Genomic DNA, 16,711 nt, shown 5'->3' on the forward strand with positions numbered 1-16,711 from the left:
TCGTATCAGGAAGCTATAGAAGCTAGCCACCTCAAATAAAGAGTTCCATTGATGGCGGCAAATTGGTAGACTTGGCGCAGCCATTTAGCCACCCTCCCTCCGACTAAAGACCACTCGCACATGCACACCCACGCACCTCGACGGTACACTACGTGCAGTGCTGGGCAGTATCGAAGATACATGTATCTTAGATACTATCTTAGATACTCTATGGGTATCTTGTATCTGTATCGCGATACGTCTCGAAAGACGAGTATCTGTATCTGTATTTCCGATACATTCGATAATGTATCGTGTATCTTAAGATACAAGATACTTCTATCGCAACACAACCACGCGAAACAATAATCGCTGGCCAAGCTCCGATTCTCACGCTGGTACTGGTGCCATTAAGCCATCTGAATAAGTCTAAGGGCAGTGACGGTGAGGGTAGAAGATCAGGAAGACAAGCACGCGGACGTCTACGCCCAGCCCACGTACCTTTTGTTCTCTCGATTTCTTTTCTTTTTAGTTGCGTCAATACCGCGACACTTGCTCTTAGCCACTGTCTTGCACCGCGTACTCCAGTGCGTGCGGCGTCTATCGCGCAAATTCTGATGTTGTTACAGTGTCGTTATTAGGGAGTTTTAGTGCCGCCGCCCCAAAGCGGCTTGGGTACGTAAGCCCTTGCGTTCCTTTGTATTCTCCGTGGATGCGGCTGGGAGTACAAAGGAACGCAAGAGCGTGCGTAGGCAGGCCGCTTGGGGGCCCCGGCACTAAAACTCTCTATTGAAGATTCTCTTGCGTCTTGCTCCGTAACGAAATGTGATGCGTGCAAGAATGGGGTTGCTTTGCGTCGCGTGGATTTTACATATCAGCGATTTGAAGGATCTCGTGGATGTAAGTTTGACCTGCATGCAATGAATTAACTTATATGCAAATAAGATTCTAACAACTTTAGCACCAGTGGTACTGATGCTACATCTAATAGAGCAAGCGTTTACCTAAGAGAAAATATCTTGGCGTACCGTATTTTTCACTTTCATCTACATTTATTCAAAGAATTTATGAAATCATAATTTGATTATTAGCACAAGTGGTTTCTTAGCTGTCATTTTGAATCACATACATTACCTAGGTCGCTGCACTGTTTTTCCGGTCTGGTCACTGCAGTATGTCTTTTGTAACGCGCTCCCAAAATAAGATTTCTGCTTTATTTTTCTGTCTGCTTTATTTATTCTACTCTTTAGACATTTACACGTTGCCAAGGTGATCTTGAAAGCAATTATATTATTATGTGGGCGTGCCTTGAATATACAGTACAAAACATTCTGCTTACCGCTCAAGAAAATAGCGAAATTGAGTTTTCGTTATAATAACGGAAATCATTAGGAGCCATCTTAAAGTTGTTAGGAAGGGGATTCGAGAAACGTTGTTTTACTGAATGCACCGTTTTACTAATGAGCGTCCCAACGAGTCGTTTCAGGCAATTTTCCGTAGGCACTGAATTTTCTATTGTCTCAACAGGTAAGTTGACGATACTTCATGCTGATAGCTAATAAGGGCGCCGTCTGTATTGTGTTTCTGTACTCATGTGAATGTTTGATACACAACCATTTCTCTCTTTTACTTATATTTGTTTTCTTGTCTTAGGCCTCCTTAAATATTTTTCGTATTACTAATCGCCATGTAATGGAAGCTATAAGCGGCAATAGCGCGAATAGCGGCGGTGTCCTGCGACGCTTTGTGCAACTATACAATACGTCTGAGACATTTCTGTGTTGCACATGTTCTCTCGTTGAAGAAAAATTGCTAAAATATTCTACGTTAGTGAGTATATCAACAAAGAATCCCTTACGCCAGCAGCTAAGTAGAACATGGAAACTCATTGCAGTTTTACGTCATCTACGTATACACTAGGGGTCTCAAACTCAGCTTATAGTCGGCGGGCCGCAGTCGCGAAATTTAGCTCCAAGGGCCGGGACAGTGATGATGGTGGGGTCGGAGAGAGTTTGAACAAAATGGCGTTGCCATTTGAAAGAAAACCTTTCCAATATCTCATATATAGGTCATTTCTGAAGGGGATTTGGAGTCAGAATTCGAGAAACATCGATACCGATGTACACAACGAGTGAAATCTGGACGCGGATTGAAATATAGTCTTTGTTCCACGATTATGTCTCAGCACATGGTGACCACGTGTTCCTCACGAAAGAAATGCTTGAGACCAGTCATATGTCTGTGTAGCTCACGAACGTACTTATTTAGAAAATAAAAACAAATGGGCCGCTAGCGAACGTTCTCAAACCCCGTATACACCATGCGTCCCTCCCCCCCCCCCTTCCCCCCCCCCCCCCCCCCCAAAAAAAAAAAGTCGCTACCAGCGTTGCTGCTGCTGTACATCTGTCCGGATATATGGTATTGTGCAAACTGCCTTTTACGGACAAGGTAAAAGTCCACACCGGCCGGTATTTGCGAAGGTTTCTTGTTGACGATATTGTGATTATATGGCAACCCGCTAGCTGGTCAGCAAGCTGAGCAGCGACTCCCATCAATTGCAAAAATGACAAGCAAGGACCGCTGTCAGCGAAGTGTATAAAGAGTTGTCCTGTGAAGAAGCTAAAACAAGCCCCAATAAGTTGTTTTGGAAGGAAACTAATGTACTTTGAGCAAGAAGGGCGAAACTTTTAAGATACTAACAGACATTTCATTCAAGTGAAACAAAATAGGTCAGCCCGGTTAGGAAATTTTCAAGCATACATTCTCGTGTATAGGCATTTGCTGCTACATTGTATGGATGTATATTAACAAATTTGAGAATGTATCGAAGTATCTTAAGATACAATTGCCAAGTATCATATCGGATACAATTATTGCGGCAGTATCTTGTATCTGTATCTAAAATACTTTTTTCCTCAGTATCTTGTATCGTATCGCGATACAATTTCAAAGTATCTTTGCCCAGCCCTGACTACGTGTATCTGCGTCTTGTTGATTTGCTCTAACTCAGTGACTTGCAGGTTGCTCGTCATTTCGTCCAGCACGTACGCTCGGTATTACGCAATGACAGCTTTACCACGTGAATCGTCCTCCTAACACTCAACTGAGCAATCACTGGCCATTACGTGCAACCGAATCAACACCATGCTGTTCGTTTTTTTTTTCTTCTTTTATTTTTTAGCTCCTCGAGTAGTCGCGAGGTGGCGGACGCGTCCACCTGGGTTCGCATGTAGCACTTTCGGCAAGACATTATGGGACCATTATTATGCTCCCTCACTTCCATTATGGCTTGGAAGCCGAATGCGCTGCACACTCTCTGCACAACAGAAAGCCAAAAGCAAGAGCGAGTTAGCAGTTAGCTACAAAAATAATTGCTTCGTTGAGTGAACGCATGCATAAAGTGTTGGGCATTAGTTAATAAAGGATCACACGTTTACACAACTGGAGAGCACAACGTCTACACGTAAATCACCGCGGTGGATGAAAGGTATGGGTACATGCTTGTTGACGTAGCACAATCTTCCGCTTCAATAAAGAAATATATCTGCCATTAAATCAAATTATCACGGCTAATTCACTCTTCCTTGTCACTTGGGCAGGTTGAAAGATCAGTATCTTTGTTCTATCTTGTGAAGAAAATACGCTTTCTACCATAATTATTTATTTTTCAATTGTTACTATCATTATTTTTTCAGCAGGGAAGGTTAGTTATAAGGCACCAGTTTCAGCCGGTTGAAACACTGAGGAAGAGCGAAGGAGGAAGAAGAACTTGACTAAAGCACTGATTGTAATGTGTCAGAGCCTCGTTGTTTTTTTATTGTTACTTTACGCCTCGTGTCAGGGCTGTTCGCCACGTTGAACGCGCAAGTTTTGGGCGCCTTCAATTACGTAACGGTGCGTTCGCGCACGATATAACTTGAGCACAGCTTTAAACCATTCTTGAAGCCTCGAAAACGGCATTCGAAAATTAATGGGTCCTTGGACTCTTCCTGCATATCCGCCGACTGTCCTATAATAGAAGAAACGTAGCGCGTTCTGGCATTTTGTGGAAACATATTGCATTTGAATTAAGATGTGCGTAGAACGATTCACAATTTCATTCACCATGTTAGTGACCTATTGTGCAGTGTGCTCGATGGCTCAAGCAACGTGATCGCTGCGGCTCACTCGGAGAGTTTACGCAGCACACTGTATTTGCGAGGTGAAGCAAATAAGAGAGAGAGAGAGAAAAGAATGAAAGAAAACAAATCAAAGGTTTTCACGCAGGTCCTTGAAACACAAATGCCTTTTCTTAGCTATAGGCCGCATTTATTGCTGGAAGTGTAATGGTGGTAGTCGAAAGAGGTTTTTCCATCGCACTGACGTCATGCCCTCGACATCATTGTTGCGCGCTGTAAGAAAAAACGAACACAGGATATTAAACGAAAATGAATCAAATAAAATCTGCCATATATTTTCCCAATTGTCGAACAATACCACAAAAATATGTAAGAGCATCGGTTTTCTAAATTTAAGCAGCGCATATAGGTGCACCAGCTTCGGTCTGTCTTTTTTTCTATTTTAGATAATATACTGGGTATGTTATGCACGTATTACTTTCGTTATATCCGCCTGCCGGGGTCGCTGACACTATGACGACTTCCCGAAAAAAGACATCGGAAAAACTGCGGAGACTGACGTAAATCGTTTCCGAAAATAGGCCAAGTCAAAGCGCATGATCCCTGTCTCGAGCGAGTCACCCGGTCGCTGGCCGATAATCGGGTTCTCACAAAGGCACGCGTCTGACGCAATAGTGAGACGAAGCGTTCAGGAAGCCATCGACTCGAGGACCACGTCGTGTTGCCAAACGGGGCTGCACACGATACTGTTCCGGCGGCTGTTACTTCTAATGGTACCAGTACGGCACACTGAAAGCCGTGCTGAAAACCCATAATCACAGTTACCTTTTCACTGAAAGCGGAACCGCGAGCCTCTCGAAGATGAAAGGCCAGCTCGTGGTCACGCAATGAGGACGGCCCCGGCCGCATGCTGTGCGCGTCATTCATTTTCGTCAACGGGGCCTATGTACACACGCACATACAAACACGCGAAATAAGACAGGGTGTATCGTCTTCTGACGCCGCCGCCCCCGTGCCCGTATGCTGGCAATCTTCCTGCTCCTGTAAAAATGGGCGAGCGAACGGCGGGCGGCTCGTTGTTCCGCCGGACTTCCTCGAGGAACTGGAAGAAGGAGAGGGCCCTCTAGGAGGAAGGAAGCTCAGACGGCCGGACTGGCGGAAGGTGGAAGACAGTGGGGGAGAAGAGAGGCACAACACAGCAAGGAGCGAAAGAAGGCGAAAGGAATGAAGGAAGGAACCTCTGCTCTCCATTCAGGCGAAAGGAGTTTCAGTTCTTACCGGAGGCCCCTTCAGAGAACAACAACTCGTGTCCCTCCACAGCATCGCGAACGTGCACAGCTGCTGCTACTATCCGAGGCGCCCGCAATGTGGACACGAACGACGCTCGCGGTCGCCGCAGTCTGCATCTATCTCGTCGCCGCGGCGGCGGCCACGACTCAGCCACAGGTGTCACGCGCCGTGGCAGAAGACGTCGGCGGTGACACGACGGCCGGCGGCGAAGCGTCCGCCGGCGCCACCACTGTGCCGGACAACCTGGACGTAGAGGGCCGGCTTCGGGCCCTCATGGACCGTCTCATCCACGAGTCACTGCCCCGCATGACGGCACTGGGCACCGGCTCCAACGTAACCGGTGACTGCTCGGCGGCCCTATTCCGGCTGCTTCTGGGAATGCGCAAGTTCGAGCCCTGGGCTCTCAGGTGTAAGTTGGCTTGTGCTGCATCCGTTTACATCTCGTTCTTGTTTCTTTTTATCTCTCGTTTCTCATCCTACCGTCGTGAACATTACCTGTCGTGGTTGTCCAGATTGCTCCTAATAGCAGCGATGTCAGAACAATCGCGCGAGACCACGCACACCGCGGCTGCCTTGAGACAGCAGCAGTGTACGTGGTTGCCTGCTGTTGACCAAGGCTTCCGCATTATCGCTATAATTTAGGTTGGATATGTTTCCTTTGCCTTCGAATACTGCTGCATATACTGTTTGGGTAAGCCTCGCAGAAGACTGTGCTGCAAACTTCTATTGGAGACACAAAGGTGAACCGTATGAATCATGCTTGATGTTGAGAGAGCAATTTTTCTTGCACTTCTCCAGAACTTCTCGGCCACGTGACCAAAGCATTTCGCTGCTAGTAAACAGCAAAGCAGGTTCAGCACATGTATGTGGTATGGTATGAAAAACTTTATTCGGGTCCTTCAGGTCGCGCTAATTTCCTAGCCCGAAGTGGGCCGCTCCCATGTCGGGACCGATAAGCCTATCTCCTCGCCTGCATCGCGGGCCCGATTGACTTCAGGCATTGTGTATTTAAACAGACCCATAATATTTTGAATGCAGCCTCTCTGTATTTGCGCGCACGATTTAGAGCACGGATCAGAGCTGATGAGTTTTAATGCGCGGAATAAAACGGAGGAATGAGGTTTTGTGAACATATGCGCATATTTTTTCCCGCAAACCAAGTGCAAGTATTGAAATAAAGAAAGTTGCCAATCCATTGCGCCTGTCGCACCCACCCCCTCCCTCTCCTGCTGATGACAACAACTTTTGACCGTAGTCGCACCTCTGCCAGGATATCGCAGCAGCAGGTGAGCTTAAAACTCTACATGCGCCCCCTCACCTCGCCTCTTCTCCCCGTAATTTTGTCAATGCACAGAACGCATTTCTGACTGCGCGAGTTTTCTTCTGTGGTCCTTTTGTTAACGTAACATTGAAAACAATCGTTTCAGCGGTTTTACAGCGATGCACAGAAGAGTTGGTATGACTCAATGTCTCCAACGCAGCCTGGGGATCATAATTATATGGTATAAGAAAGGCGGAACGTCTGCCTAGGGAAACGGCAAATGGAAGCGTGTTCACTGGTCGCCTCGTTGCGTTGGTCGTGCACGCTGGCACTCTTCCTTGTAGTATCGAGCTTTGCGTCTCTCTCCTGCGTCTTAAGGGATATGCGCCACCTGTTACACAACACAACGTCGACGGCACCAGCGCGTGGAATGCCGTAGCCGCTTCCCGTTCCGGGACCTGCAGTACGTGCTACCGCATCTACCAGCGGTCAATGCCGGTATGGAGCTGGCGCTTAAGAGCCATCTTTCCTCAACGGCCGTCTCCTCCAGAATGCCAGGATGAAGCGGCGAGACGAATACGACAGAAAGAAAGAAAGAAAGAAAGAAAGAAAGAAAGAAAGAAAGAAAGAAAGAAAGAAAGAAAGAAAGAAAGAAAGAAAGAAGGGGAAATAGACCGTGGCGCCAGCAATGGAGCGGCTAACAGGGCCGCCCGGAAAACAGTGCACACGCGATTCAAGGACCCATTATCCTATGATCTTGGGCGCGAGAAGGGGGTCAGTGTATCCAAATTGCCTCATCTGTTACGCATTATTCTTTCTGCGCTCGGTGCTCTCCAACTCGTGCGTGGTGCATCATTAGTTCCTTCGTTGAAATATACGTAGACAGGGCCCGTACTGCAGCTACAACGAACCGCATTTCATTCAGGTGCGCCATCCGGCGATGATTATATGATGACGTAATGCGCGATTATGTAACATGTATTTGCCTTCGTAGGACTGAATGCATTTATCGATTTTTATAAGGGTGCGCGCGCCTGCATTTGTTGTTTGTAGGTAATGCATATGTAGCTGTTAGCCAACATTAACTGCCAGTTTGGTAGGGCCACTCGCGGAAAATATAGGTGTTTTGTGCTTTTAATAAATTTTACCACTTCGCCATTTTATTGTATGAAGCAAAACAATTTTGAGATTAAAACCAAATTCTTGTAGTTTCTCGTCTTCCTCAGAGTTTAGGCGAAGGCAGGACGACATCTATAACCAGCGGATGATGTAATTAAAAAAATCATGAATCGCTCAGCTTGGCTGAGGTGGACAATTATCGTTACCACCATATCTGAGAAATTGTACAGAATTCGTAAGCATCCTACGTTGTCCGAAAAAAATGTTGTTTGAATAATAGATGCCGTTATCAAAAAGTTTCATGAGGCACTTGCGCGGGCAATTTGTGCGTAAATTTTGGGTACAGGATGAAGCGATTTCGTAGATGTTCTGGTGACACGGTAAATGTGTTATGTCTAAGAGAGTGTTCATGGAATTCAAATGTATTAAATAATAAATGTGTTTGCGGAAAGCTCTTAAATGTCTGCAGCTTCACGGCAAAGCTTCGATAACTACATTAATGAGTGCCGAAGTGCACGATTTTGTTTTTTGCTGATTTCTTTACTTTGAGATCTTGGCGACACCGGAATGCAAGAAAAAAATATTGTGCTCTGAAATAAATACGTCAGCAATCTGTGACTTCGGCGACACAAGAAAGATCTAATGGCTCCGACTGTGCACTTTGTGGATGTGCACTGAGCTTTCATGTGACACCGGGTGCGTCAGTGCCTCCAGGCTGTGAACTTCGAAGCGCGATGCGGAAACCGTAGTGGAGTCACTAGTAAAAGCTGCCAGACTTAACGAGACCACAAAGTGACGTAGGCTCAGGGAGTGTTACAACAGTGCTCGTGTGCCCGGAGTATAGCCGCCGATCAGTTCGGCACGCGTCTTAAGCGGCCCCGCAATCAACCACGCTTGGAACCTCGCTCTATCTCTGGCCCAAGGAGCACATGGCCGTGGAGGAAGTTCGGAAATAACCCGGGACGCACAGCTATATACTTTATCGACATCGCGATGGTGGATTGAGTCCTTCCGTTTCGCCGAGACGGAAAAACTGGCCGACAGGCTCCTCCGCGCTTACACTCTGACGGAACCGGCCAGTGGGCACACGTTGCTGTTCTGCGCGGTTGAACGCATTCGTTTGTTCAACATGATCGTTCTTTGAGGCTGCGAAGCTCGTGCTAAATAAAAAGAAGAAAAAAAAAGAACGTGAAAGTCTAATACCCATACCTTCAAAGAGACATAGAAGGTGTTCGCGCAAAGCATCGGCTTTGTGCAGCGACTGGCGCAAAGCAGGCAGCCGGCGATTGCAGCGGGCCTTTCCGCTACGTAGAGCTTCTCGCGCCGTTACGCATGAGGGCTCCGACGACCTTTGGGAGCCGTGACCCTCTTCGGCAACGGATTACCCAAGCGCGGCGTCTGAAGGACGGTGGGCGGTGTGCGGTTTCTGTGCGCCACTGGTCTCCCACGTCAACGAAACTCCCGGAAACGCCCGCTTATTCCTGTAACTTTCTACGTGCAACGGCTTCTTCTATGGGAGCCGCTTCTATGCTTCTATGGCTGCCGCATCTGTTCAGCAAAACTAGGTTGCTCGTTGCTTGGCTAGGCTTTGTACTTGACCGCGTGGGAGTAAGCATAAAGCTAACCATCTTAGTCAGTAGTAACGCTATTTTATGCCCGTAGCTGTCTCATAGACCAATCTTTCTTATACAAATCAGGATGAGCCTGAATACGACAAGCGTAGTTCTAGTCGTGGGTATAACGTTGCACATAAAGGACACGGACACAAGAAGAGACGACGTAACACACAGGGCGCCCTGTGCATTACGTGGTCTCTTCTTGTGTCCGTTTCCTTTATGCGCAATGTTATACCCACTAATAGCAAACAACGGGCCCAAATTGCAACCTTAGTTCCAGTAGTGTTCGTTGTTATTTACGCTTGCCGTCCTTACTGTTCAAGGTGGATCGCACTCGCTCACGTAACAGAAACTGGGAAATAACCCTTCGGGGCCAGGAGCGCGAGCTCCCGCCGCCCTTCGCACAAGCTCGACAGGGAAACACCATCTCTTTCACTCGGTATACGTTTTTCCTTCAGATCAGCGTTATATCCTCATACTCACCCCCAGCACGAGCCTGAGACCAAATCCTGTTCCCGGACACCGGGTGTTGCGTAAACGGGTTCCATCAGCTTGCAAGGTCCTCTTGACCGCCAAGCGGGGCAGTAAACACGCAAGCTTACGTAAGCAATGCCAGAACCGGAACAAACAGGCAAATATCGCTATCTCAGTTTAGTCGCCGTCTGTGCTAACTTCCTCACAACTTCCCAAACCTGTCGCCTTCTTGTCCCGTCAGTTTTTTTTTTTCTTCGCTTTTTTTTCTCTCTTTTTTCTGTGAGCCCGCCCAGACTTCCGCGCTTTACAGGAGTCCACATAACTTCCGTAATCTGCATCCGGTGCGAGCCGGCACCAAGAGGGTCTTCGAGCCACGGAACTTCCTCCCCGCTAAAATTAACTTGACAAACGCCAGAAAGCAAAGCCCGCGTGTGCTTTTGAGGAAACGCGGAGGAATGACGGCTGCTCGCCGCCGCCACCAGTGCACTGAGTGCATGCGGCGCCCTGTGCGCCTATATGTAAGAACAGCGGGCGGCCCCAGAGCATCATAGCACGTAAGAGGAAAAGGCGGAGATATTTGTGCTCGGCACAGACCTAATCAAATTGCACTTGGCTGCAGATTCTCTGAAATGAGTGCTTGATGACGTTGCGGACCACTCGAAGTGCGCCGGCACCAGCATGCATACATGCTCCAGGTATAATTCTGCGAGCAGGCCATCACCTCACTCTACATAATAAGTCCAAATAAAGTACAGGTGGAGACAGTATGAAATATTGGGAAAAATCTTGCTATACGTGCCTATGTAACGGTATTCATATTGGTAAAAAAAAAACAGAAGAAAGGACTTGCGAGTACTCCTGCGAACACGTCATCGCTTTATTTTGATTTTTGCATCCATTGCGGAGCTAGTTCTTTCGGCCTCGCCCCGGTGGCCTAGTGGTTATGGCGTTCGACTGCTGACCCGAAGGCCGCGGGATCGAATCCCGGCCACGGCGGCTGTATTTTCGATGGAAGCGAAAATGTTTGAGGCCCGTGGGCTTAGATTTAGGTGCACGTTAAAGAACCCCAGGTGGTCGAAATTTCCGGAGCCCTCCACTACGGCGTCTCTCATAATCATATCGTGGTTTTGGGACGGTAAACCCCAGATATTATTATAGTTTTCTTTCGGACTCGACCAACGGGGGTGGGGTGATTGGCCGCCCATAACGGATAACACTGAGCACGCCTATGGAAAACGGTGCGTGTTCATTATACGCTTCATCGCCGGACACCGTTCGGGCGATTCACTGTCTTCCACGTACTTGCAAAGTATGCTGGCATTCTAGCACAATAATTTGGCTGAACGATGGGGTTAGATCAGCAAGTCAAGCGCTACAGATATTGCCTTACGTGGGAAAATTTTTGAGGGTTCGATACTCTCTGCACAGCTTATATGTATGTTCCTGCTTTATGTATATTCACATATATGCGGCCCCCTTTTGACGCCGCATTAAAAATAGTTCTTGAGCCAAAATTGCTTGTTAGAGCAAATTTCAGGAATCCCGGTGCCGAGCATGTTAGCGCGGATGGCCGACCAATAGCAAATGACATTTACCAAGGAATTGTAGATTTTGCTACAGCGTGGCATCGAAGATAAGCTTTTAGCGACGACATGTACGCATCATTTTCCTGCAGAGCTAGAGTCAACAGAACTGAAGATCACCGTGGTTATCGCCTATGTACGAAGAAATTGCTGGTAGAGTGGGAACGTTTCGTTATCCGTTCTGAACAAACTGGGATCATTGTGCGTGGGATTAAAGCGAACGAAGTCCACACGTCATGCTTAGAGCGAGAAGCACATCCTAATTTATTGCGGCCGGGTATACTATACATATAGGTCAAACAAACCGTGATCTGATAGGCCGTGTCAGTAGATCCTGCTTAGATACTCGACTCAAAAATGGGGAGCAACCTTTCCACCCACGTAGTATCTTGTGGCTGCACTTGTCGTTGCTAAAAATGCAAAATCCTTACGATATAGAACGAGCAATGAGGAACAGCAATTGTCTGTAATTAGAGCGATTTACAATTGGGAGACTCTGCTGGCGTTTATATATAGTATCGTGCCGTTCTACGCGCATTTCCCAAGATGTCAAGGATTTAGTCAAGTGGCGACACTGCCTGTATCGACACTGCCTGCACGTTCGGGGGTCCACGTGTAAAAACGGTGAAGTTGCGTTTCGTTGGCCAAGGTGTTTGCTATACGGGCGGGATTTGTTTCTCAATCAAATTTGGGAATTGCTGAGGCAGCAGGCCACGTGGCAGCAACGGCACTCGTCAGTAATTTGGCACAGCTTACGAAAACGGCTTTATTAACACCTATGTAAAAACTTGGACGACGCTTAGAGGACAACACAGATACAAACATTTCTTGATTTTGACAACATACTTGCTCTACAGACAGCTTGTTCCATTCCGCTACACATTTTTAAAAAAAATAATTAGCGAACATGCACGTCCTGGGCCAGTATTCACGGATTTTGAGTTTATGGCCGTTACGCTTAGAAATGTAAAAAAGGTGACTTCAGGTAAATTTCCTTATTAATTCCAACTTTGAGATATGTCTCAATAAACAGTTTCAGTCTAAATTTTTATCGGCGTGAAGACAACAATTCCCAGTTCAATTTTTTCTTCATCATTGCAACACCTCTGTTCTCAGTACCTGCGCAGCACCTGCCCAGGACATACCCAACCGCTCTGTTGTGAATGCTTTCTATCTGAGAAATGAGAGTGGTTTCCGGTAGATCCCATAGTGCGCAGGCATACTCTAATATCGGTCTTACAAATGTAGTATAAACACATTCCAGTTTAATTCAAACTCGCGACATCTCAGGTTTCGTTTAACAAAGTTCTGCGCCCTTCCAGCTTTACCAACTATCTCTCTGATATACGCATTTCATGAACAATCAGCGGAAAACATGACACCTAGGTACTTGAAAACATCAACTGTGGTCGCCACCTCCTTACTAATACAGTAGTTATTTATCAGTGCTTTTTGTTTTTTAGTGAAGCTCATATGAATGCACTTTTTAACGTCCAAACACATGTCCCATTGTTTACACCAGTCATGTATTCTCCTCAAGTCTCTCTAAAGTGCTGTCACTTACTGATCACGAGATATTTTTAGATACACCATGCACTCATCTGCAAATGACGTAAGAAGGATGACGTAATACGTAAATTTATATCATTAATACAGATAAAAAATAACATGTGTCCCAATACAGAGCACTGTGGGACTTCGGAGGTGACATTTACATAACTCGACTTTTTACCAATAACTTCACACACTGGCTGCGCTCCGACAAGAAATTCTCAATCCACTTGATGACATCATTACGTATGCCTAGCTGCTTAAGTTTGTAAATAAGAAGTGAGCGTGTAACTGTGTCGAAGACATTCCGAAAATCTAAAAATAAGCAATCCATCTGGCCCTCAGCATCAATTTCCCATACTAAATCACGATATAATTCCACAAATTGTTTAGTGGAGGAAAAGCCCTTGTGAAAGCCATGCTTTTCTTTAATTCGGATATTGTTCTCTGTGAGGTGGCTCATGGTGACCACGTAGATGATGTGCTCCATTACCTTGCATATGATACATGCCAGTTAAACGGGCCTGTAATTTTGGACATCTTTTTTTGAACCGCCCTTATGAATTGGCACAACGTGTGCTATCTTCCCATAGTTCGGCAGTTCACTGGCGCAGAGTGAATGTGTAAAGACAACGAAAAGATTAAGTGAGAAAGATGCAGCACAGCGCTTTAGCACGCGAGGCAAGATGCCGTCAGGACCAACTGCTTTGGTTTTATCCAGTTGCTCCAACAACTTTTTGATACCGGGCACGCTGAGTTCCACCGGTGTCATAAGTGGCACATTGTTAAAAGGGGTCTTTAAACGGTCTGATTTTGCTGGGAGAAATACCGAACAGAAATCTCATTTTAAAACGTTGCCTTATTTTCGTCATCCGTGACGTCTTGGTTATTGCATGCGATTTCTGGAATGCCCATATCACTTGATCAACACCCCTTAAATACAACCAAAAAAGCTTAGGATTTGTTTTCAGGCTGTCATTTAGTCCTTTGACATAGTCTTCTTTTGTGATCTTGCTACTTCGTTTAAAATCACGCGTTAAACGTGCCAACCTCTCGTGATGAGCTTTACTCTTCGTTTTTTTTTTATACTGCGCAAAAATCCGTTTTTTTATATTATTCGTATAATGGCTGTTGTAACCGAAGGATTTTTACGCTTTTTAAGTTTGGAAGGGTGCACGTTCGCTATATATTCATTCGCAAGGTTGAGCGTATTTCACTGCTCGTGTAAATCACATTCGTCCACCACACACTCAAGAGCAGCAGGTATTGAAGAAGTTTTTCGTTTATATTTTCATAATATCCCTTATCATAGAAAAATACCTTGCTGTTCTCGCAAGTAGTAAATCGTTAAATTTTGGTTTTCACTGTCGCAGCAACTGCCGAATCATCGCTAATTCCAGGTACAGCTATATATACTATGTAAGGTGAGCTTGAAAACGACAAACCTAGGACATTGCTCCCGCGTGTTAGTTCCCTTACGTATTGTACTAGGCCGAATGTGTCTACGACCTTTTTCATTTTAGTATTCGCAGTGCAACTATTAATAATGTCGCAATGATCATCACGCACGCCCAGATCCGGCAGATTAAAATCACCACAGAACAAAATGACTTCTCCAGACACTTCAGAGACAACCTCATACAAAGCCCGGATTGTGCGCGAATCAGAGTTCGGCGCACGGTAAACCACGCCAAAAACAAAACTAGAATTGTTAGGCAGCTGAATTTTACAGCATATTGCTTCAATAGAATCGTGACAAATATTTAGAGCGCAAGACTGCAGTGTTAAATAAACAAGTAGAAAAGCGTCCGCTCCGAGGCGAGGCCAATTTTTACGGTAGACTGCGTAATCTTGTGGAAACACTTCACTATCACTAATAGTTAGATTGAGCCAAGATTCAGTGCCCATTACAATATCTTCTTCTATCGACTCTATCAAACCAACAAGCTGATTTAATTTATTTATTATGCTTCTGCAGTTAACTAATCAGACGAGAGCTTTGTATTCTTGGTCACTGCTTTTATTCGTTGGCCATGATTTCGAAAGTGGGACAACCTGCTCTCTGTCCTTATCCCAATGAAAAGCCCTACTATTTATGATAAGCTTATCAAAGCTCAGTATAACTTTTTTGTCTACCTTTCTAACTTCAGCACATTGCCATAGTTTCTTCTGATACCGCGCGTTTCACCTGAGTAATCTTAGTCAATAGGCTTCCAAAGCAACGTCGAGTGGCGCCACTGCTCTTTTCGTAACTGGGAATATCCACGGCGCGTCTTTCGCCACAACACTGCCGCCCCCGCTTCCGCGCACGCGCAGAGCTCTAGGATTGCATCTGTGGTGCCTCACAGTGTAACTATTTATTGCTGACTAGCAGCACTCCGGCCCGAATGAGGAGCGCATGCGCGCATGTCCTTGCCACCGATGCTGCCAAATCCGGCGACAAACCGCGTTCGCCGGCAGCGCCTATCCCCAGTAACGCGTAGCACGGCCCCGCGAGCGTCGTGCCCAAACTCGAGCTTGGGTTCCCTATACCGTACTCTGTCCCTTTAAGTTTCTTGGCGTTCGACAGAATCATTCGTTTTTCCTTGAAAAATGAAAGACTTACAATTATTGGTCGTTTTGCTTTACTGTCGCAACTAGAACACTGCACATGCTCAGGCCTACCCGAAAACCCGGGCCCGGCTGGGACCGGCCCGTAGTGTTCACGGCGGGCCCTGGCCGGGCTTGGGTCTGACGCTCAAGGCTTATGGCCAGGCCCGGGGTTGAGATAATGGGCTCGGGTCGGGCCGGGCTTGGTCCTTGCTCAAATCGTTCCACATACGTTGTGTATTCATATATATTCCACACATTTTATCTAAAAAACACTGTTTTTGTATGAGGTAAGCTATTTGGAGAAGTTTTATGAGGGCGAAATAATGAACTTCTTTTGCTTTTTGCATATTGGACGACTTGATTTATGTGAAACAGGCCAGCTAAAATTTGACCAGGTGCTTATATAGTTATCTCGGTATTCAATGCAGTGATTCCACTCCTGCGCCAACTGCGCCAAAGTGCGCCAAATTGTATTTACTGCGCCATCCTGATAATATCGACGAAAATTGCGCCAAACTGCGCCAAAGTCTCGGGTTTGGGGCCGTCTATCACCGGCAATCGCACGGCCGGCGCGTCAGAACATGTGCAGCTTGATCTTGGGGCTGCCAAAGACGCAACCATGGACCAAGAATTATTCCGCTGAATAAATAGCGCTCGCGCGTGCGTCCCGAATAAGCCGCGATGCCATGCACGGTGCCGACGCAGCTTCTGTTCTGCAAGTCGGCTCGACAGCCAAACGTGCTCTCCGCAGAGGCTCGTGACGTCTAGGCCTCTCGGTAGCGAGAAAGGGCGACGGCGATTCATCGGCGAACGTCGTCTGTTCTAGAAACGCTGCTGATAGCTCGTTTCAAGCGTCGCACGGCATGTAAGGAAAGCAATGTTCAGTATTATCTACATGTGTGCTGCTAAAATGTCTGTCACTTCTGTTTCCGGACATCGCGGAATGAAATCTGGGATCGCTAGAAGTATATATATGGAACAATATTGAATTTTCCTTGCTTCGCGTTTATGGAAGAGCACGCGAACGGTGGAAACGCGTTCACACTTTTCCTCGGATATACTTCATTCGGAAGAGCTTTTTCGTAATTGCTTATACCAGCACGTCCGAGTTTAATCACTCTGCGGTAA

At 46.4% G+C, this 16,711-nt stretch overlaps 1 protein-coding gene across 1 annotated transcript in view; it reads left to right on the top strand.

Annotated features, from left to right (window-relative positions):
* Window positions 1-5,393: 5,393 nt before the first annotated feature.
* LOC119379295 (nose resistant to fluoxetine protein 6-like) overlaps window positions 5,394-16,711 on the top strand; it is a 61,631-nt gene continuing 50,313 nt past the window's right edge. Inside the window, exon 1 of the mRNA XM_037648566.2 lies at window positions 5,394-5,796. Coding sequence (XP_037504494.1) covers window positions 5,463-5,796 — 334 coding nt within the window. The 5' untranslated portion in view covers window positions 5,394-5,462. The remainder of the gene's footprint in view (window positions 5,797-16,711) is intronic.

This window comes from Rhipicephalus sanguineus, chromosome 1 (genome assembly GCF_013339695.2).
Source record: "Rhipicephalus sanguineus isolate Rsan-2018 chromosome 1, BIME_Rsan_1.4, whole genome shotgun sequence".
NCBI classification, from domain to species: Eukaryota; Metazoa; Arthropoda; class Arachnida; order Ixodida; family Ixodidae; genus Rhipicephalus; species Rhipicephalus sanguineus.